A 21,920-nucleotide genomic window follows, 5' to 3' on the forward strand; every position below is an offset into this window, starting at 1 on the left:
GACCGCGGGGGGCGGGGCCCGGCGGCGCCTTTCCCGCGTTGGCGCCCGAGTCCTGGCAGATGCAGCTGACACCCCCTCAGGATCGAGCACTCAGCGTGCCCGTCCTGCGCCCGCCCGCCCCTCCTCCTGAGCAGCTTGTCACGTCTCCCGGGGAGCCCCCGGAGGAGCAAGTGCGGGGGCCCCATCTATTTTTTTTCTACTCGCGGTGCGGGGTTTGTGGAGCTGCAAGGGCCTGGCCCTGTGGCGCGAAAACCTCCCGGTCGGAGCGCCGCGGGACTCGCGTGCCAGAGGGAGGGGCGCGCGCGGGGGCCAGGGCCGCCCACTGCCGAGCCGCCCCGGCGGGGTGAGGGGCAGAGACCCCCGGCCGGGGGAGCTCACGCAGTCTCCAACTCCTTTCTTTTTTTTTTCTTTTTTTTTTTTTTTCCATATGCCAAACCTGGATTTGTTTCTAACGCTCTGAAATAAACCCCACAAACCTGCCAGTTTTCAGGGGCAGAGGGGCTTTCTCCCGTGTCCCGGCTGCCCCCAGGGCAGGGCACCCCCCGCGTACCCCCGGGCAACCTGTGTGCATTGCCTGGGCACCCCGCGCCCCCTGCGGCCCCGAAGAGCGAAAGGCTGCAGCAGCCCTGCGTTCACCAGCTTTGCCGAGTGGGATGGGAAAAGTGCCCTTTATTAAGAAACACACCCAGCAACATGCCGGGTTTCCTGCACTGCCACAGTAAACGAAGCGTTTGCCAGTGCAGCGCGAGCAGGGTTCTGCACTGGGGGGGAGATGGCGGGCAATGCCCGCTGCCTCTGCTCCCTTAGGAGTGCAGCCGTGCAACAGGATTTCACAAAGAAGTTGGCTGCATTGCTCTTCGCAAACAAAGTGTTGCTTGAAGGCAGGCCAGAAAAAATAGATCATCAGTCACTGTAAACCGTTTTATGTAACATTTGTAATATCACGTTAAATCAAATGCAGCCGTTAAATACAGCAAAATAACTGCCGCGTGACCAGTATTTGGCAGCAATAGTAACAAGAGAGGCCCTGAAGAAGCTGTACGGGATTTGAGGCCCCGGTGCTTGCTATAATCCTCCATTTATCCTGCGGTTTGAGCAGGACTCAATACCAGTGCAACTGTAGCTGCTCAGCATTTCCAGGTGCCTTCCCGACAGCAGGTGACCCCTGTTGCAATGGGCGCGAGGGAAGGCGGCCCCGCGCACCTGCAGCCCGCACGCAAACCTGCGCCCGTGTAACACAAACCACAAATCATCTCTAAGCTAAAGCCTGTAAGTACGCCACAGCACAATGGAGTGCAAGAGCCCTCGTGGAGCTTTTCTATTTTCTGAGGGCATTATTCTTCCTGTGCATGCTGCAGTCTGCCATGTAAAAGAATCTCCATTTTAGATAAGCCTGTAATTACATACTTACCTGCACCGCTGGCTTCTCAGCGCATGCACAAAAGCAGATGAACTAAACCCGATTCTCCCAAGGCCAGACCACACTCATTTTCTCTAAATCCGCATTAGAGAAGGATTGCCACCCAGATGGTTTCCAACCAAGACAGCTCTGTTGGGACTGAGGGATGTTTCTTCAATTTTGATGTAGTTTTACTTCTTTCAGAAATAAAATCTACAAATACTAGTTTACTTGCATGGAAGAAGAGATCCAGTTTCTCAGGAGTAGCAGCCCTTAACATTTTGAATCATGATTATCAGGATTTTACTAGAAAAGTAGCCAACTTTCACAGCTTTTAAGAGCATCATATGAAACGTTATGGAGCACTGATGGGGCTAGCTGAATCCATACTTCAAACTGCAGTTAATTTTCCATTTAATGCTTAATGGAAACAGCATTCTTCAAACAACATAGGTAGTCAAATGGGTTTAAAATTAATAGGCTGGAGCAGGGACTTTGTGGGAAAACCAGACAGGACATTTTGTGAACTGTATTTTCAGCTTTTTTTTTTTTTTAATATGTGAAAAATAATTAATTTATTGAAAATTGTGTATGCCAGCTCACATATTTTACAGAGGACAAGAGAGAAGGGGGCAGGAAGGGGAGAAGAGAAATGGGAAGTATGTGAAGGGCAGAGGCTTCTGCTCTTCCTACGGTGCAGTGCAGGGTACCAGAAGATGAAGGTCTGTAACTCAGGAGATGGCTGTTGTGACCTGTACCCATCATTTCCCCTGGTTTCACCTTTGTGCCCTTTGGGCCCCTGTTCTACCCTGCAGAGCCCAGGTGCCCTTGGTGGGCAGGCAGAATAAACTTACCAACTGGCTTTACCGTGACAGAAAAAATTTCTTAATGTCTGTCAAGACACAAACAGCACCACTGTCCTACATCCAGCTATTTGCGATAGCTGAGAACACGCAAAGCTGAACCCAGGAAAGCCTGGCATTTTCAGCCACATTTAACTCAAATTAGGCTAATGTGAGTGGAAGAAAACATCCCTGCCCATTCGGTCCCTCAGTCCAGGCCCTGCATGGCCTGTCCAGTGGTACCAGCCCCTGCATCTCCCCTGCTGCCCTGCCACGGGGTGAGCTCACCCCTTGGGGCTCATGTGTCAGCAAAGATTATCTGGGGTATTTTATCAGGTGTTTCCAAGAAAATAGTCTCTTAAATTCCCATCTTTCCTTGAAACCAGTTGTCAGTACGTGGTAGTGGCCCGTGGAAGACCTGCTAAGGGAATCATCTTAAATTACAGAGGGATGTGCAGTAGATTGAGTGTGCAACACTTTCTGCATCCATCTAGGGGAATCAAAGTTGTTTACATATTATAAGCTTCAAGCAGTAGCAACAACATGGACCTCCAACAATAGCTCCATTGTCAGAAACAGTAAATGTGACCTTTGTGCCTCCAGGATGAAGGACGAGCGCTGTCCTGCACGTCACCCCGCAGATTTCGGCTGTCGGCATTGCAATGCAGCTTTTCTTTCTGGAAGCAGGACGCCTGCTGCCCCATCCCTGGCTGTCCTACACAATTCCTATCTTAACTATGGACAACACACTTCATGCTCTAGTTTCCACCCCCCCCCCCCTTTTATTTTCTTTTTAATTGGGGCGATATTTTTCTACCTGTCTAAAACAGCATGTGCATACATTAGTTAACGTGTGTGTGATGCTAGTAATTATTGTGATGGGACTTGCACAGTGATACGGATTTATAGATGCAAGTATTTCAGTGGAAAGGGAGAGTTTGGATTCTCACGACTGCAGAGTACCTATAGCACAATGCAATAACACATATCTTAGCTCCATAGAAAAGAATAAGATTGCAGACACTAATGATAGTAACTAAAAATTTCTGTAAGAGCTGTCCAATCACCTCTTCGTCTGTGCAAATTATAGTGTGTTATTGAAACAGTTTGTGCAATAAAATGAAGATAAAAACATTTTGCATTAAAATAATCAGACATTGATTTATGATGTAAATTGTAAATCGGTAACCTATAACACACACTAATTGTTTTTCTCTCTTGAAAGGAAAAAGATCTGTAAAAGATCTGATCAAGCATATGTATTTGTTCACATGTCACCCTCCAGTGGCTAACACTACTATACAGGACATAATAAGGTCTATAATCAAGTAACTTTGATTGCAACCCAGAAAGGACACTTATACAGAAGCAGGAGGATTGCCACTTTTGGAGATTTAATTATAGTTAAACCTCTACATATTTGCTAGACATTAATTTTTATGAAGTACTTCTTTACTGTAAATATTTCGACATTGTGCTCTAATAGGTAGACCCAGAATCTGTAAAATAAATGTAAATTTCAATATTTAGCATGTGTAATCAGTTTATAGCCAAGACCGACTGTACCAGCTCTACAAAATACCTCCACAATGCAATTAGTATATTTTTCCTTTTTTCCCTCTCCAAGGAAAAATGTATTTTCCCCTTTTAGTTAAATAGGTTTGTATCTCCTTGTGCTTTGCAGTAAGTTTCTTATTAGTAAAGGCTGCGTGAAAATGCATCCTGCATGTTGAACTGAAGGTGATCATGTCTGATCCTATTTAATACTATGTTTCGTTGGCACAAACTGGTGAGACCCTAAGAATGGAAAGAATAAGAGAAGAAAAACCACAGGCATAAATGCAGCCCAGGGATAGAAAAAGTACAGTTGATAAATGCCTCTAGGAACCTACATTCATCAGCACACTAAGAGAACGGCTGAAATGTGGTCAGTTAGGATAGAAATCTTAATGATTATTCCAAGTATATGTTGTAGCAGATCGTTTGGAGCCCAGAGCATTGTGATGCACGTTATAGTATTGTAATTATAATGCTCATTTGAGTATCCTGTAGCTGTTCCACCCAATGCATAGCAAAAAATGTTGATCGAAAGTAGCTGTTGTTGATATGCAATAGCCACTTTTAAAAGCTCAAAATCCCAGCCCTTTCACTTTTGGGCTTTGATTTATATTTCCCTTTGAAAACACAAAATAGATTAAGACACATCATAAAGAAATTGCTTACAAAATGGTCTGCAAATGCATAGCTGTGGGAAACAGGAGGCTATCAGAAAATAATAAAAAATGCTTACTGCAGTCTGGTTTTGTGCCCTTTTATATAAGCTTTGCCACTGCCTCTTTGTGAATGTTGATTTGCATCGCCTCCACTGGCCTTCAGCGAGATGTGGTTGCTGGGAGAGGATGGGAGTGGGGCGACAGGTGGTGGCTTAACCTTCTCCCCAGGGATGTCTCTCCCGGAAGCTCCCTCAGGAAGGAGGAATCGGGGAGACAGGTAGAAAGCCCCCCTGGCGCTCGCTACTGCCTGCCAGGGTGTCCCAGTTTCAGGCCCTTGTGTTTTTTCACAGCATGAGGGAAATGCCTTCACCTTTCCTGCTAAAGCAGGAAAATAAATGTATATGTTGAGCCTCAAATACATTAAGCCACTTCGTTCTACATAGCACAGTGTTTGTGTCTGTAGTCCCTCAGCACCTGCAAAACTTCCTCACAAAGTTTCTAGGAGAAGGCACTGACCCTTGGGGCAGGCAGGCAGCTGGGGGGAGCAGTGGGATGCTGCTGTGGGGAGCGGTGGGATGCAGCTTTGGAGAGCGCAGGTGGGATGCAGCTGGGGGGAGCGCAGGTGGGATGCAGCTGGGGGGAGCGCAGGTGGGATGCAGCTTTGGGGAGCGGTGAGATGCGGCTGGAGGCAGCGCGGGTGGTGCTGGGGTGGGAGGTGCAGAGAGGCCCCACACTTCACCCCCAGCTCTCAGCCCCCTGCGCTGCCGCTGCCTCCCAGCACTGTTCCTCTGTCCTCTGAGATGTTCATCTCAAATGCCCTGTATTTACACGTACTCAAACATGATCTTGGCAGACCTTTATTAGTCTTATTGCTGTAATAGACTTCTCCTCCATAACCTCTAATTTTTTGCAACAAACTGGCTTGAACTGCTAAGCTTTGGTAGTTCATTAGATAAGAAAATTATGTAAAAACCCTTCTATGGTGGACACATACACAGAAAATAATTCTGTCAGATCTAATTTTCAGAGGTAGCACAGCTATTTGGTTCCATTTTAGTGACATGAGACGTCAGGAGGTCTCTGGGTTTGGGGTTTTTCCACAATTACAAAAGCAACTGCCCATCTTTCCCGGCCTGAAGTAATAACAATAATAATAATAATTGGGTCAAAGTGCATTCTCTAGCACAATCAAAAATATCAAGTGCTTATCTTTGATGCACGGTCCAGTACTCTTGGCAGCAAGTTTATAGGAAGTCTTAAAATACTTGGGGTTTGATCCTCCGCCGCATCGGCTGAGTTGGAGGACAGTGGTGAGGGGTGCCCTGGCTGGGGGCTTATGCTCCGGGTGAGGAGGGAGGGGGGATGCAGAGGGTTTGGCCAACTTCTGCTCCTTAAATCAGCTCAGCAAGTTGCCAGATCATGGCCAGCGTATGAGGTTTTGGTGTGTACCCAGAGAGGGTGGTGTTGTCAGACATGGCCAATTGCTAGAAAGTGATCAGTGGGAGCAGGTTAGAAAAAAAAAAACTGCAGTAGCAAATATTTTATATAAAAAGTAAACAAACATTCAAAACCAGCTATCCCTGTTTCACACCAATGCCAGCAAGAAAGCAGGTTCTCGTGGGGCATTAGCTCAGCATGGCAGCACTGGGGGCAGGCATGAACGGGGACCCTCCCCTCCCAGTTGAACAAGAACTAGGTTTGCTTTCTCTGGCATTTCATGGAAATAATCAAACAGCAGCAATGACACATGTGAACCACATCGCTGAAAACCACTGTTGCTGGCATGGCGTCAGAGATATGGGGGTGTAGGTGGGGAGGCAGAGGGGCCACTGGCATCCCCCCTGCTGCAGGCAGGTCTCAGCAGCATCAGCATAGGATGACCAGCTCCCACGGTCATCCCATTCCGTCCCATCCCATTCCATCCTATCCCAGCTGGTCAGTACAAGCAGATGCCCCCCAGCACAGAGGTACAGTGCACTGTGGCGGCAGTCGGACAGGCTGTAACTCTGTCAGCCACGTTCCCCAGAGAAATGGGGCTGAACGGCCACTCCATCTCCTCTCTCTGACCATTACTTCTGTTTAGATTCCCGATGAGTGCAGTGCAGGCATAGCATTTCATTATGTGCTTTGAAGATCAACACGACGCCAAACCAACAACTAGAAATGTTGCAAGAGAGAGAGATCACAGTACTGCCCAAACCAAACACTGAGCTGGGTGAAATTCCTGCCCAGGCCATAAAAAGCAACCTCTGCAGCTCTGCTGCCCTCGGATGGACTGATGGTCTTCTCTTTTCACAAGGGGTTGGTGTGAGGAACAGCTGGGGGTTGTTTATGATTTTGGGGCTCCTTGGATTGTTCGGTGCGCTGTCACCCCTGGGACAATCATCCTGGGAATTTGCAATGGCTCTGTGGGAAAAGGAAAGGCTTGTGTGAGGTGTTGAGCTGGGAGACAGGTTATCCTGCTGTTTCATCCTCTCCCCACCCAGGCAGATGAGGAGCTACAAAAGCCTCTGAGCAGCTCTACCCCTTTCAGAAATGCCTTTGGCGCTGTCAAGCAAACTGCACGTGGGCAGCCCCTCCAGCTCTGGCTGCATGTGAACAAAAGCGGTCTGTTTACTGGACTGTTATGTTTTTTTAAAGACATCCTGAAGTATATGGGAAAGACAACAACAACAACAACAACAACAACAAAAAAGCTTTAAAAAATTGCATGCCACATGTTGTTGGCAGAAAAAGAAAGAAGTCTTAGCATCATTTTTGCTCATGCCCTGAAGACATTGGCTGGGGAGGAAAGCCTGTAAGGTTCCAGAAAACCAAGGGCGGTAATGCTGAGGTTAATCTGCTCTTCCTCTCAGAGCTGAGCTCAGCTTCCTCCCTGCCCACCCACCAGCACAGTTAAGAGCTAAGCACCTAACCGCTGGAGAGATGCTGCTGTTCACCCTGAAACCTTTCTGCTGATGCCTGGCATCCAGAGGGAGCCAGGCAACTCTTGTGATTCCCACAAGATCCAGAGTAAAATACCACCGAACAAACAGATTCTGTGTAAGCTCTTGACAGTCTCACACTTTAATTAAAAAAAAAAAAAAAAGGAAAAGAAAATTTGTATCTGATTTAGTAAACATTCTACCCATTGGATGCAAATATTCACTTACTTTGCACGTTTAGTTCTGAATTTTTCTTCATGAGTTCCCCGCTATTTTTCACCATCCATTCTAGCAGCCATCCTGGAACTGGCTTCTTGTAATTCACAGCATCTTAAACTGTGGAAAAGGAAAATGCGGGTACCTGTTGGGGATTAAGAAAACAGCAACAATAGTGTCTGGAGATACGAAGACCATGAGAAAGGAGAGCTGGGGAAATGGGGTGGCTCTGCAGCAGTGATCTTTGTGCCACTTGCAGAGGCAGCCATGGAGGGAGCGTGTAGCACTGCCCAGGAGATGCGTATGGACAGAGGGCAGTGTCCAGCTCCTAGTGTGCAAACCTAGTACTGGTACTTAAATATGACTGGCTTTAACAGGCTTGTAAGAAAACCCTAAGAAAACGCAGCATGGCTCCTTTCCAAAGAGCAGACATTTGCTGAGGTATAGTTGCCCAAGACGGTCTGATTTTCCAAATTACTGTGCAGAGTCTTCTAGCCAGTGGTATCTGTGTGTTGGTAAAACATGGAAATAAATTGGTCAGCTTCATAGAGTATTGGGGGATGAAAATACAAGCACATTTAGACTTACAATGAATTATTACCAAGATAGGGAGTAGCCACTTTTAGAGTGACAAAATGATTTTGAATACTAGATCTTGCTGAAACTTTTTTTTTTTTTACAAGTTCACTCACTGTAGCTTTAACCAGCAACGCTGATGCAGCAAGAGGATTTCTAATCAGTCACTACTGCATGATTGTTTAATAAGTGTGATCAATACCATCCGCTCTTCCTTTAAATACTAATGAACACTTTAATACAACAGATGTGGACAGACAGTACATTGCAGATTAAAATTAGGCACAGCATTAAATTGCTCACAAACAGCAGAGGAATCCTGCTGGACATCTTGACAATCAACCACAGGCAGCTGATAAATCTTAAATTGCCACCACCAGCCTACAGTATCTGCTGGGCAAGGATTTGTTTTCAATCTGGTACAACTACAATGCCATCCCCATCACCCTGGAAGAGAAAAGTACCCTTCCAAACTCTAGCAATTTCTTCCTAGGATTTGTGCAGGCCCAACCATAAAACAAGATCTCGCTTCCTGAGATGCATATCCAAATTTTTATAACACAAGCACATTTCTAGCAAGTTCTCTCAGGTGCAGTTACTATCACCTGGTATTCTCCAGCCCATTTTGGTCACAGCAAGAAATGTTAGGGAAGGATCCCCAGCCTAGGCAAAATGCCAGTCTCCCGCTAAGTTGTGACAGAGAAGCATCCAGTGGTGGATTTTCCACGTCTCCCAAATTACTTGTCAGGTTCTGTAAACTGGGGCCAGCTTGAAGCCACAAGAAAGCAGCAAGCTTTGTTATCACAGCTTCATGTGCAGCCCCATTCCCTCCCAGGTAAAGCTTCTTACTATTTTTTCTGTTCTTAACTGTTTTCAGAGGAAAATGTGCTTATATGACAGAGATCCAATTCCTGACACCTGGTATCAGTTGTGTCCTGCTCCATTGGTTTTGGCAAACCCAGTCGCGAATCCATGAAATGTGAGTCGCAGTTCACTCTGGTAGGTATTGGGAAACCCACCACAGAGCTCAGCCCTCATGGAGGCTGGTGGGAATCAGGGGAAGGAGAGCTGCATGTACCCCCAGGAGTGGCCTTTGTGTGGAGCAGGGAACCCACACGTCCTTTTGAACATCCAGTGACAGGGCTATGGTGATGGGGGTCATCGAGGGGGTGATGCGCCAGCAGCTCCTCCAGCATCGCTCACAACTGCGTGTCAGCGAGTGTTGCTTGGCATGGATGGTATGTAGCACCTTGTTCAACAGCATCTCTAATTTCCAGTTTCTTGGCTTTCAGAGGGTACCATGCTTTGCTTTGGGTTCAGCTTTATCTGTTTCTTCCCTTTCTTTTCCCCTCTTGCATCTTGGGAAACCCTAACTTTTTTTTTTTTCCTTCCCTTTTTAATTGTGTGAAATCAACTTGGAGTGAAAAGGCCAAGAAGAAACTTTCTGATGACAAGTGAGTCTACAACTGTGTCTTTGTTCTCGGTGGAGCTAAAGACAACATTAATCAGAAACTTTGCTGACCTTGTCTTTACTACCTGAAGACCGAAAGATAGAAGTGACACAGTTCAGCCACATTTTAAAAAAATCAATTAAAAAATGCCTGCTGCCCAGGAATAAACATTATCATAGACCTCAGTGGGGTTAGATGTAACTATGATAAAGGCAATGTCTCTTTCTCCCTCTGGTTTGTTTTTTTTTTTCTCCCAAAAGAATAAAAGCCTAGTTTTTGTTTCTCCTTCTGACAACTGTGTGTGTGACAGAGTGTACTCAGTGGTGTCAGGCAGCTGGTGTTGGGGCTTTCAGTAAAGAGCAAGGCGAGAAATTCCTGAGAGGGGATGGAAGCTGGAAGTGGAGAAGTGAAGCTACTGGAGTGGACCTGAAGAAGAATCTCCCCGTATTCCTTTTTTTTCGGACTACACTGGTCTGATAAAGACACCACCTCTTCCTATAGCCCTGGCAGAATCAGATTGGACAAGGGGTGAGGAGACACCACTCATTGCTGGGTTCAGCGTCTGGAGACACAAGCGAGGCGAGTGGAGATGCAGCAGCGCAACTCCTCCCCTAAGGATGAAACGAAGAGCCTTTCGTTACGGCACCCGGCTGTGCCTTACTGATTTTATTATTGAAATATTAAGCAAATCAGCGGATATCCAGTCAGCTGAGAACACGAGCAGCCAAACGGAGGGGAGGAAATCAAAGGAAATCCCTCAGTCCTGACTGTGACAGGAGGCAAGGCGGGCAGCTCTCCCTTTCCATCGGCCGTGCCAGCCGGCGGGGGACATGGCGTCCCGCTGTCGGTGCAGTGAGTTAAATAGGAGCGGGTTGAACACTCAGTTAAATAAAGGGACAAACTCCTCTCAGAACGTCCTCCGGCCTCGCCAGCTCCCCCTGGGCCTGTCCTTCCCCTGCTTGCCGGCGGCCTGCCTGTGGGGCTTCTTCACATGCTGCACCTTTACCCACCCGCCCTCGCTGGCCCTGCTCTCCCCCTCGCCCCTCCGGGCCTCGCTCTCGCCCTGCGGGGGCATGCCCGGGATGGCCTTGGGCCGGGAGGGGCTGCGGGGGTACCTGTGGTGCTGGGAGGCCGGGGGGGCCGATGGCGAGGAAGTCCTGCCGGCGATTCCCGAGTGCCGGGCGGGCACCGGGGAGCTGGTCCCGCTGCGCCGCCCGTCCGAGGAGCTGCGGGAGTGAGCGCTGTGCGAGGCGTTCCTGCCTTTGCCAGCAGACCTGTCCCTCTCCGAAGGGGTGTCGGAGGCTGTGCTGGAGGTGCTGCTGCCTTTTGAGTTCAGCTGCAAATTCGAGAGGTTTCTCATCAAACTGTGTGAAAAAGCAGAGGAGTTCCTGGAGTGGTTGATGGATGTGAAGTGGTAGCTGACAGGACCGCGCGTCCTCCTGACGGCAGCAGCGTAGGAGTCCTGGCTGCGGAGGTAGGGCAGGTAGTGGGTGGTGGTGGTCGGGCTGTGCGGGTGGCCATGCTGGAGAGAAATGGCTTTCGCTATTTGGTGCATCCGCAGCGTCTGCATCCACTGGCTGTCGATGCCTGGCGAGGAAAAGGAAAGAGTCAGTTTTCTGTGAATTGATGGAAAACTGCTCCCTAGTTTACCGAAGGTGTGAGGTTAGGGTTTCTCTCTGAAGAACTTCAACATATCTGAAACCACCCTTCCTCTCCCAGCCTCGTGGCAAATAGTCTTTGAGGAGGTTTGAGTATGTTCGACATTATGATTGAACATAATGTTGGACTTTTAAAATAGCAAGTGATGCAAATATTTCTGATGCCAGTGCAAATTATGGAGCTTAAACTAGAAGACACTTACTGAACTGTTCATTTGGCTGCTCGGGTGAGTTCCCACTCCCAAGTTCCTCACAGTGTTTTTAACCCAACTTGGTTTTAATTACGTCCTGTGATGCTCTTGGCAGCCTCAGCTAATTTCTCCACAGCCTTCGTTGCAAAAGAGCCTGGAGACCTCCAGGACAGATGTGGAGCCGGCACCCCAAGGCACAGGCACTGCCCCGACATCCCACACCTGTGTCCCTCCCAGCCAGCACGGTCACGCTGTTCACAGCCGAGCACACAGACAGGAGTGGTGCAGACCCCAGTGCAAATCCCTGCTGCAACAGCCAGACTCACCTCCTCTTGCTCCATTTTCTGTTCTAACACCACAGCAACCAGAGCCACTTCAGTTGTTATTATTACTACAAGTTTAAACGTCAGTCCACTTTGCATACTCCAGATACTGAGTCTAAGCCCCAGCTACACCCCTCTGTCTGGCTTCATTCAGAAAATCCAACTCTGTAGGTAGAAAAGCTAGTGAGGCAAAAGCCTTCAGCCAGGATAGCTCTGACACTGCTTAACTGTGAGTGACTCAGGGTATTACAGTTCCCTCACACCTACTGTCACAGCCCCAAGGTCGTAACAAAAGTTGTAGCTCCCAGAGATCAGACTGAAGTGCTTTTGAAAGTCAGTCCTGTGGTTTGCATGAAAGCCTGTAGCAAATACAATAGTTGTAAATTTTCTATTTGAACTGCAAAGGCTGCCTGGTTTGCTACCTTATGGGTAGAGCAGAGACCAGGAATTCCTCTTATCCGAGGCCACAGCTCTGGCCAAAACCCCACAGAGAGCAGCTTAAATAAGCTGATTGAGAGATTTGAATGATTTGTCCTTAAAGACTGCTAATATAATTCCAATAGGAAAGCATAACCCCGTCAGATTGCAGCAGGATAAAGGTGACCAAAACGTTATTATCTCCAGCAGAGGACCCCAGCTCCTCTCTCACCTTTTGCTGGTTTTCCACAGAAAGAGCCTCTATGTCATGGGCCCTCTGCCTGTCGCTGCAACACTGGATCTGCCATGGGGAGTTTTGTGGGAGCTGGGTAGCAGCTCTGTTCTCGTTAGGATTGCTCCTGTTAAGATGTAATGGATGGTCTCTTCCATTTCTCCTTTCCCCAGACTTTGCTTGAATCCCAAGAGATTTAAATCACTTCAACCTAATGTCAAATATGTCAAAAGGAAACTGTCTTTCCTGTCAAGGTGTGAGTGTGACACTGCCACAACAGGTAGCTCTGGCTGCACTCAGATGAACCTTCTCTTATGGAAAGATAGATGGGAATTGCGTTCTCTGCTTAACCTCCTTGAAAGTCATGGTCTTCGAAAGAAACATGCATACTGAAATGTACTTTCTACACACCATCTCCTCCACGGGGACCACAACAGCTGATGCTGCAAGATGTGCTCTGTTGTTGGAACAGAATCATGGCATTGATTTTTCTCTGTTACACAGAATCACAGAATGTTAGGGATTGGAAGGGACCTCGAAAGATCATCTAGTCCAATCCCCCTGCCGGAGCAGGAACACCCAGATGAGGTTACACAGGAAGGCGTCCAGGCGGGTTTTGAATGTCTCCAGAGAAGGAGACTCCACAACCTCCCTGGGCAGCCTGTTCCAGTGGCTGTCACCCTCACCCTGAAGAAGCTTCTTATATTTAAGTGGAACCTCTTGTGTTCCAGTTTGTACCCATTGTCCCTTGCCCTCGGTTGTCACCGAGAAGAGCCTGGCTCCATCCTCGTGACACTCACCCTTTACATATTTATAAACATTAATGAGGTCACCCCTCAGTCTCCTCCAAGCTGAAGAGACCCAGCTCCCTCAGCCTTTCCTCATAAGGGAGATGCTCCACTCCCTTAATCACCTTTGTTGCCCTGCGCTGGACTCTCTCCAGCAGTTCCCTGTCCTTCTTGAACTGAGGGGCCCAGAACTGGACACAATATTCCAGATGAGGTCTCACCAGGGCAGAGTAGAGGGGGAGGAGAACCTCTCTCAACCTATAACAACCCCGCTTCTAATACACCCCAGGATGCCATTGGCCTTCCTGGCCGCAAGGGCACAGTGCTGGCTCATGGTCATCCTGCTGTCCACCAGGACCCCCAGGTCCCTTTCCCCTACACTGCTCTCTGACAGGTTGTTCCCCCACTTATACTGGTACCTGGGGTTGTTCCTGCCCAGATGCAAGACTCCACACTTGCCTTTGTTAGATTTCATTAAATTTCTCCCCATCCAACTGTCCAGCCTGTTGAGGTCTTGCTGGATGACAGCACAGCCTTCTGGCGTGTCAGCCACTCCTCCCAGTTCGGTGTCATCAGCAAACTTGCGGACAGTGCACTCTATTCCCTCATCCAAGTCACTGATGAATATATTGAATAGTACTGGTCCCAGTACCGACCCTTGAGGCACTCCACTAGATACAGGCCTCCAAATGGACTCTGCTCCATTGACCACGACTCTCTGGCTTCTTTCCTTCAGCCAGTTCCCAGTCCACCTCACTACCCGATCGTCCAGACCACACTTCTTCAGTTTAGCAGTGAGGATGCTGTGGGAGACTGTGTCAAATGCTTTACTGAAATCAAGACAGACCACATTCACTGCTTTGCCATCATCTATCCACCTGGTTATGGCCTCGTAAAAGGCTATGAGGTTGGTCAAGCACGACTTCCCCTTGGTGAAGCCATGTTGACTGCCCCTGATGACCCTCTTATCCTTGATGTGTCTTGAGATGGCACCAAGGATAAGTTGTTCAATCACCTTTCCAGGGATGGAGGTGAGGCTGACCGGTCTATGGTTACCCAGGTTCTCCTTCTTGCCCTTTTTGAAGACTGGAGTGACATTTGCTTTCCTCCAGTCCTCAGGCATCTCCCCCGTTTCCCAAGACTTAGCAAAGATGATGGAGAGTGGTCCAGCAATGACTTCAGCCAGCTCCCTCAGCACCCGCGGGTGCATCCCATCTGGACCCATGGATTTATGGATGTCCAGATTGCTTAATTGGTCCCTAACCTGGTTCTCATCAACCAAGACAACTCCTCCATTGCCCTGCCTTCCTCTGGGGCCTCAGGGGTACAGGGCTCCTCAGGACAGCCTCCGGCAGTGTAGACAAAGAAGGCATCCAGTAACTCTGTCTTCTCTGTATCTTCTGTTACCAGGGCACCCACCCCATTCATCAGTGGGCCTATATTGCCTCTGGTGTTAGCTTTATCTGCCATGTATTTGAAGAAGCTCTTTCTGTTGTCCTCGAGCCCTCCCGCAAGGTTTAATTCTAAGGAGGCCTTAGCTTTCCCAGTTGCCTCCCTACATCCTCTGACAACAGCCTTATATTCTTCCCAAGTGGCTGGCCCCTCCTTCCATGATCTGTAGACTCTCCTCTTCCACTTGAGCTTGCCCAGTAGTTCCTTGTTTAGCCAAGCAGGTCTCCTGGCTCCCTTCCTTGACTTCCTACATGTCGGGATGCTCTGATCTTGAGCTTGGTAGAAGCAGTCCCTGAATGCTAACCAACTATCTTGGGCCCCTTTACCTTCAAGTACCCTTTCCCACGGGATTTCCCCTAGCAGTTCTCACCATATGTGCCTCGTCCATGTCAGCAGTAAAGTTCACACGTACTGACTTACCTGAGTCGGATCTGCTCCGTGAATTCCCCTCCGAGCTGGGGAGCGAGGTCTCTATCATGAGCTGTACTGTCTCGACCTCGTCCTGCACCTTCACCTTGCTCCAGCAGATCGCTTGGATGTGCCTGGTGGCTTTGGGAGCTCTAACGTCGCTCTGCTCAGGAAGGACACAACACACATGAGGACACAACACATGTGAGGACATAACAACACACAACTCACTAAGCTCTCCTATGAGGGAACTTCCACTAGTGCCTGGGCGGCAGCAGCATTTTCAATATAGAGTCTGTTTTTCAAAACCACTTAGCCAGTTCTCAAGTATTTTTAGACTCTAGATAATTTTGGCTGGTATTTTGTGACTATGCTAAAAACGCGGTAGTGAATAACGGTTTCAATTCATGTACCATGTGGAGGAAAGCTCTGAAGGCCTCCCTCTACAAACACAAAAAATATATTTTACTAGGTATATCAATGTGAATGTCAAATGGGCAGTGCTTTCTGCTACAAGAGGTAGGACTAGGCAGGTATTTTTGCAGGGGGACTCTCCGCAAAACTTTACGGGAATGTCAAGTTCAATGTGCTGTTGAGGGCTATGACTCCCACGAGAAACTTCAGGCTGAAAGAAAACTACCGTTCTTCACTTCTGAGACAGGCAGGCAAGGTCCAGGATTTCCTTGTTTCTCCATCACTGCTTGAATCCTTGCTCAGGACAGAGCTAGGTCTCAATTATTAACCTCCTTGCGACGCGTGGCATTGGTCTTTATAAAAACATTTTTGTAAGTAACTGCAAACTCTTTTAACAAAGGCTAATTTCTATCACATTAAATTGTTGTCTGGGTTTTATTTCGTCTTATTTTACTCTTGACTTTTCATTTTCTTTCTTTGCTTGTTGCTTTTCTGCTCTCCTAATTAGCACTTCATTGAAAATGTAAAAACCTTTTTCTTCAAGTAATGCAAACAACACCAACCATCACGTCTCAAGCAAAAGGAGATTTTGTCCTTGAGAAAAAGAGCTGTCCCAGGCAGCAGTCCAAGGATGTTGTCTCTGTAAACCTCATTCAGCTTTTGCTCTGGACTTTAGATTTTACAATTAATTACAGGCTGCTGAGACTTGATTATAGGATATAACAAAGCCAGAGGATACTATTTCCACACCTCCCACGTAAGTTTTATCTTGGATAAACAATTTTTTAAATTTGTTTCTTAGAGCTTACCTCATACGTAACAACACATTCTACAGACTGGTGTTCTTCTATCCCCACAATCCATTTCTCCATTACAAACGGTGGCTGAAAGAAACATGGTGGGAGTTTTATAAGGTGCTTTTCATCTCCTGACTTGTTTCTGAAACATCCCAAAGATATTTTCAACATTTGCCTTTTTCCATCTGTTTCCTATTGTTAAAATCAATACTTTTCTTAAAATTTTATGAAACAAGGCAATACATTTTGGAATTATTTAATTGCTTGCTTGCAAAAGGAAACTGAGAAGAGGTTTCTATAAATAACAGTCAGGAGGTAAGACAACACTGAATGTTTTCATGGGGACATAAACCTTTTTCATTTTTATGTATGTACAGGTTTTTTTCTGCTAGACTTAAAAATGCCAGCAAGAACAAGTATCTAGAGATTCTCTGAGATATTCCCTGACAGATAGAAAAATGTTGAAGTATGTGAAAAGTTAATGTTGTTGTATCTAGCTATTAGTTCATTTAACTTTAAACATTTTTTAAAGGAAAAAATTAAAATGTCTAAGATTAAACAGAAAATTATTTTACAACAAAATAATAATAATAATTTAAAAAATCACATATGTTGTTCCAGAAATCACTAACTATAAAAGCATTATTAGTGTGAATTAAATAGGAGAATCCTTTTTGACAAATACTCATATTTTCTCATTTTTCTTAAAATTCTGACTGTTGAGAATCTGACTTTCAGTTTTTCCTTTAAAAAAATAACTAAAAGTTCACCCCAAATATTGGCAAAAAAATTTACAGTTAAAATCATTCAGGAGTTCAGGGGGTTTCATCAGTGCACATTAGAGCAGCATTCTAATTGGTAATCCAGCTGTATATTTTTTCATTTAGAAATTTATTTTGTTAGCTATTATCAAGCAGAGCATATAAATAAAAAAACCAATTAAAATAACAGCAAACAGAAAGCCCTCTCCATTAACAAAGCTTCTGCTACTTATGGTAAAAACAGTCTAAATGCTGGCTGGTAAATATTTACAGGCAGGTTCTGAAATAAGATAAAATGCCCAGTGACATTGAATTGCAGATGTTCAGTGCTATACTGTCTGCTGATGGGTTTCAGTCATTGCAACTCATTGTTGCATGAAAGAGGGAGTTTTAGAACCATGTAAAACTTCTAAAACTATGTCAAAAAAAAAGGAAAAAGAAAAAACCCCACAACAGACAAATAACATGAAGTTTCAAACTGGAACATTTAAATCACTTTCTTCTCTTGAACAGGAAAGTAATTTTTTGAACATTCTTTTCTTCAAAAGGGGTAATAAATTCAGAGGATATAATATAGAATTAAAACATGAAAATATAAATTAGTTCATTCTCTTATTTTTCTATTGTTAACATTATTGTCAGCTTAAAAGAGAACCAAAATACCTAACTCCTATTATGATACAAATCTGTTTAAAATGTGCATTTTATTTAAAAGCTGTCAAGAGATTGAGCTTCCACTAGCACAAAAGTCGACTGCTGTGGTATTTTAATGTCTTTGTGTGAGATCTGTGAATTCGTGAAAGCTTTAAGGCTGTAAATACCTTTGTCATCTTTAAAATCTCTACATCAGGTAGGTTAGTGTTGAATGTCACATCTTTTATGTAGGTTATTGCAATTTCATCCCCGTCCATCTCCATGTACATTTTCCATTTACAATCCTATGAATAATAAAAAAAGAATGCTGGATTGTCAGAATACAAATACAAAAATAAAAAAAAATAATAAAAAAACCCCAACACAACAAAAGTGAAACAAAATCAAAAGCTAAAACAACCCAAAACCTTACCCTCAATATATGAGGGGAAAAAATAATGTAACAAGAAAAATAAGGAATATACATGTATTTTAAGATATGCACATTTTCCAGTAAAAGTGTTGGTAATGGAAAACCCTCGGGTTCTCTTGTTCGCTCTGCTCTCAGCTCACACTGAGAGGTGGTGACCACGTTGACAGGTCTGGATGTCTCCAGATGTGTGGAACCCCTGAGGGGCTGCAGGAGAACAGAGGGTTCCCCCGCCTGGACAGACGGACAGCCCCTGTGAACGGGTGGCACGGGGGCCCCGCACACCCGTGCAGAGGGACAAGGCAGCGACGAGAGCCGTCGCTCGGGGTCACAGCCAGTGCTGGCAGCCAGCCCCAAGGACATCTTCCCAGTGGACCCAGGAACAAGTGACCAGAGGGCCTGTGAAACACCATTAAAACAGTCCTCAAATAATGGGCAAGAGATGAGCTGGTTGTTATAGCTCAATTGTTTCAGATACTGAGTGACCAGTGAGGCACTGAGCATCCTCAACTTCTGCTCACCTCCAATTGCACTATTAATTGTAAGCAAGCTCAGCTTGGAAAATAATCACAGTGGGTCTAATAAACCAAAGCAATGAAAGGTATCTTTATATAATCCCATGAGCTGAACACGGGGCCAATGTCTGGCCCTTAGCACAGGTATGAGCCTGCAGAAGCTGAGGGCTCCGGCAGCATCCCACAGGACATCCTGTGCGGCTGAGTGCTGGGAGTGGGGCTTGTTCCTGTGGCCAAGGAGGCTCCCACTGGGGACCAGAGACTGACTGCCCATGGTGCAACCAGCCAACATTTGCTGGTGTGCTCGGCAGGTGCTTTGGGGATTAGACACCGTCCAGTGCACTGAGCTCCTCCAAAAATCAGTCCCCTGAGGGACAAGAGGGCTGCAGTGAAGCAGAGTGCCTCTGTCTCCGTGCAGGAGGGGGATCTGCCCTTCACAGGACAGGAGCTCCTCCAGCCATGCTGGGGGTTCAGGAGGGTCTGTGTCCACCGCACACCGCTGGCTGGGCAAGCGCGGTCTCAGCATTTGCTCAGTTCTGCTCAGAAAATGCAAATCTTTCAATGGGGACACAGATGTCCACTGAGGGCCAAGGGCTTGCGTAAGCAGATATTTGCACACACAAACGTACAGCAGCCTAAAAAGTATCCGTTCGCACATGCGATTATCTGCTACTCTTTGCACGTGCGTCTCTCATAAATGTAATGTAGGAGCTCAGCCCTCAGAAGTCTCAAAGCTTCCAATCAGGCATTGAATTGGCAATTCCAAGATAAAAGAAAACCAGAGTATAATCGTTTCCGAACCACAACAACAAATTATGCTTATGAAAGCATTTGGCCCTGTGTGTCCATCTGTCCCCATTGAAAGCTTCTGCGTTTATGAGCAGAGTGGACGTGTTGAGTTGATTTTCGCATCGGCACTGGTGAGAGTCTGAGCGATGGGAGCTGCGGTCCAGTGGCCAGGGCACCAGAGCGAGACACAGAGGTGCTGAGTTCAGTTCCAGTTCTGCCATCGGCTTCCTGTACAACCTGGTAAGGTGCCGAAGTCGCCCTGTGCCTCTGTTTCCTAATCATGGACTGTATCTCTTTGCACATCCTTTTCTGCCCTGCTTTTCGGGCTGTGAGCTAACCCAGGGTTATGGCTCTCTCTTCCTGGATAGGTACCGCACGACGCACTGGCCATGTTGTTGGGTGAGGACTGTATGTGGTATGTAACTGAAAAGCAATGGCAAAGTGAGTTGTCTTTGACTCCTCACCCCTCAAACTGTGCCCCTCTCCCTGCCCACACCATCCTTGCTGCCAGATTTTTTTGCAGGACTTCCTAATTTCGTGCTACCTGGATTCCCTATTGCAGATGGAACTCGAGGTTAGAGACAAGATGCTTGATGACAATTATAAGTTTTACAAAGACACCAGAGCCAAGGAAAGAACAAAACATTGACATAAAACACTGTCCTCCAGTTAACTCAGCGCATCTCCTGCCGTGAGACCAGTGCCAAGCACAGAGAGCCAGAGCCGCACCTCGTGCCAGGGCTCCTGCGCCTTCACGACTCGGGATTTTGTGCCGTTCACTCACATCTCCCTACAGACCGGATCTGACAAACACGAGCTCGTTTTAATAAACACCACAAATCAAACGACCATCTCTGAAGAAAAGGCTGGCAAGCTGTGTCAATCCGCGGTCAGGCCGGCGGTGGGCAGCTGCCAGCACCAGCCCCTCGCCGCATCGGCCACACAGGCAGGAGTCCCCTCCGCGCGGTGACGGACTGGGCTGCCCCATGCAGCTGGGGACGCGAGAGCCTGGCACAAACACTGCCAGCCCCGGCCCCAAACTGCAGTCTCAGAGAAAGGAACAGTCTCCTGTCCCTCAACTCCAGCCCCCAAACCTTCGGTCCTCCGCAGAGTCCTCTCCGGTCACACCGCGCGGACACCAAAAGAGGAAATTACCACACTAAATGTGGCTTCCATGGTCACTAAAAACCATGTGCGTCCCATTTCATTTGGAAAGGTTTTGATTTTGCGTTATTGTAAAATCATCCGTAGAAAGAGAGAAAGAGAGAGAAACAAAGAGAAGAAAGCGAAGGAGAGGCTGGGAGAAAAGATAGAAAGATGAAGGGAAGGGAAGGGAAGGGAAGGGAAGGGAAGGGAAGGGAAGGGAAGGGAAGGGAAGGGAAGGGAAGGGAAGGGAAGGGAAGGGAAGGGAAGGGAAGGGAAGGGAAGGGAAGGGAAGGGAAGGGAAGGGAAGGGAAGGGAAGGGAAGGGAAGGGAAGGGAAGGGAGGAAAAAGGAGAAAAGACAGCAGCTAGGTGACTTTTGAATCAGGCACTTGGGAAATATCTAAGATAAGTAGGTGGCTACTTGTATTACAAACTTGGTAACCATTTTGTTCAACCACACAGTAAACAATGCGAGATTTGTGTGCTACAGAAAGGGATATATTTCCCTGTTTTCCAACTGAGTTCTATGTTCTTATTTAGCAATGAATAGCAGAGAGATGCTTAGCCACTTAAGCAAAAATTTGGCTAGAATAATGAAGTATACATATTTCAATTCTTTGATGAATTGGAGCCATAAGATTTCTTGCATCGAGACTACATTTAGTGCAAGTTGTATGCGGAAAAATAATTTGGAAATAGCTTGTTCAAAATGTCTGGTTGATAAAATACTTACAGAAGTCTTTCAAAGAGATTTCCCTGGACATCCTGTAATTCAAGCATTAAAATACCTCCCAATATTTACGTGCTTGATTTTGATTTAAATAAAGGATTTCAGCTTTTTTTTAATCTAGTTTCAGAACTGAGAGACACAACCAGCAAAACTTTGTGTGAAAAACATTTCCAAATAACACTTTGACAAAGCAAATAAATCGGCAGCCTCTGCAAATGACTGTAGAAAAGAAAAGCAAATCACACATGTATTTTGAGCCACTTCTCCTCAGCTTTGAAATAGAAAATAAAAACACTTTAAAAATTAAGTCTCCATCTTACTGTGGTGACAATATTCCTTTAACCCCATATGCGCTAACGTCTGCAACAAAAACCAAAAGCGAAATGAAAAATATCAGGCACAGGCTTTAAACAACAAACATGTCTCCTGCAACAACAGCTTAAAACTCTTGCTGGGGAGACACCTCATTTTCAAGGAGGCCCAAATCCAGGATTAATTTTTAAAATCAGTCATTGCAATACACTTTTTTTTTTTTTTTTAATATTGAAGAAAAAAATCTAAATGGCATTGTAGCAGGCAACTGGATATTAGAGGAAAAGTAAGATGTAACGCAAGAT

The 21,920-nt window shown here is 46.4% G+C and overlaps 1 protein-coding gene across 1 annotated transcript in view; it reads right to left on the reverse strand.

Annotated features, from left to right (window-relative positions):
* Window positions 1-10,376: 10,376 nt before the first annotated feature.
* MAP3K20 (mitogen-activated protein kinase kinase kinase 20) overlaps window positions 10,377-21,920 on the reverse strand; it is a 90,914-nt gene continuing 79,370 nt past the window's right edge. The window contains exons 17-20 of the mRNA XM_065637214.1: window positions 17,884-18,000; window positions 16,314-16,388; window positions 15,103-15,253; window positions 10,377-11,208 (exon numbers count right to left, since the gene is read on the reverse strand). Of these exons, the coding sequence (XP_065493286.1) occupies window positions 10,529-11,208; window positions 15,103-15,253; window positions 16,314-16,388; window positions 17,884-18,000 (1,023 nt within the window). The 3' untranslated portion in view covers window positions 10,377-10,528. The remainder of the gene's footprint in view (window positions 11,209-15,102; window positions 15,254-16,313; window positions 16,389-17,883; window positions 18,001-21,920) is intronic.

This window comes from Caloenas nicobarica, chromosome 6, assembly GCF_036013445.1.
Source record: "Caloenas nicobarica isolate bCalNic1 chromosome 6, bCalNic1.hap1, whole genome shotgun sequence".
NCBI classification, from domain to species: Eukaryota; Metazoa; Chordata; class Aves; order Columbiformes; family Columbidae; genus Caloenas; species Caloenas nicobarica.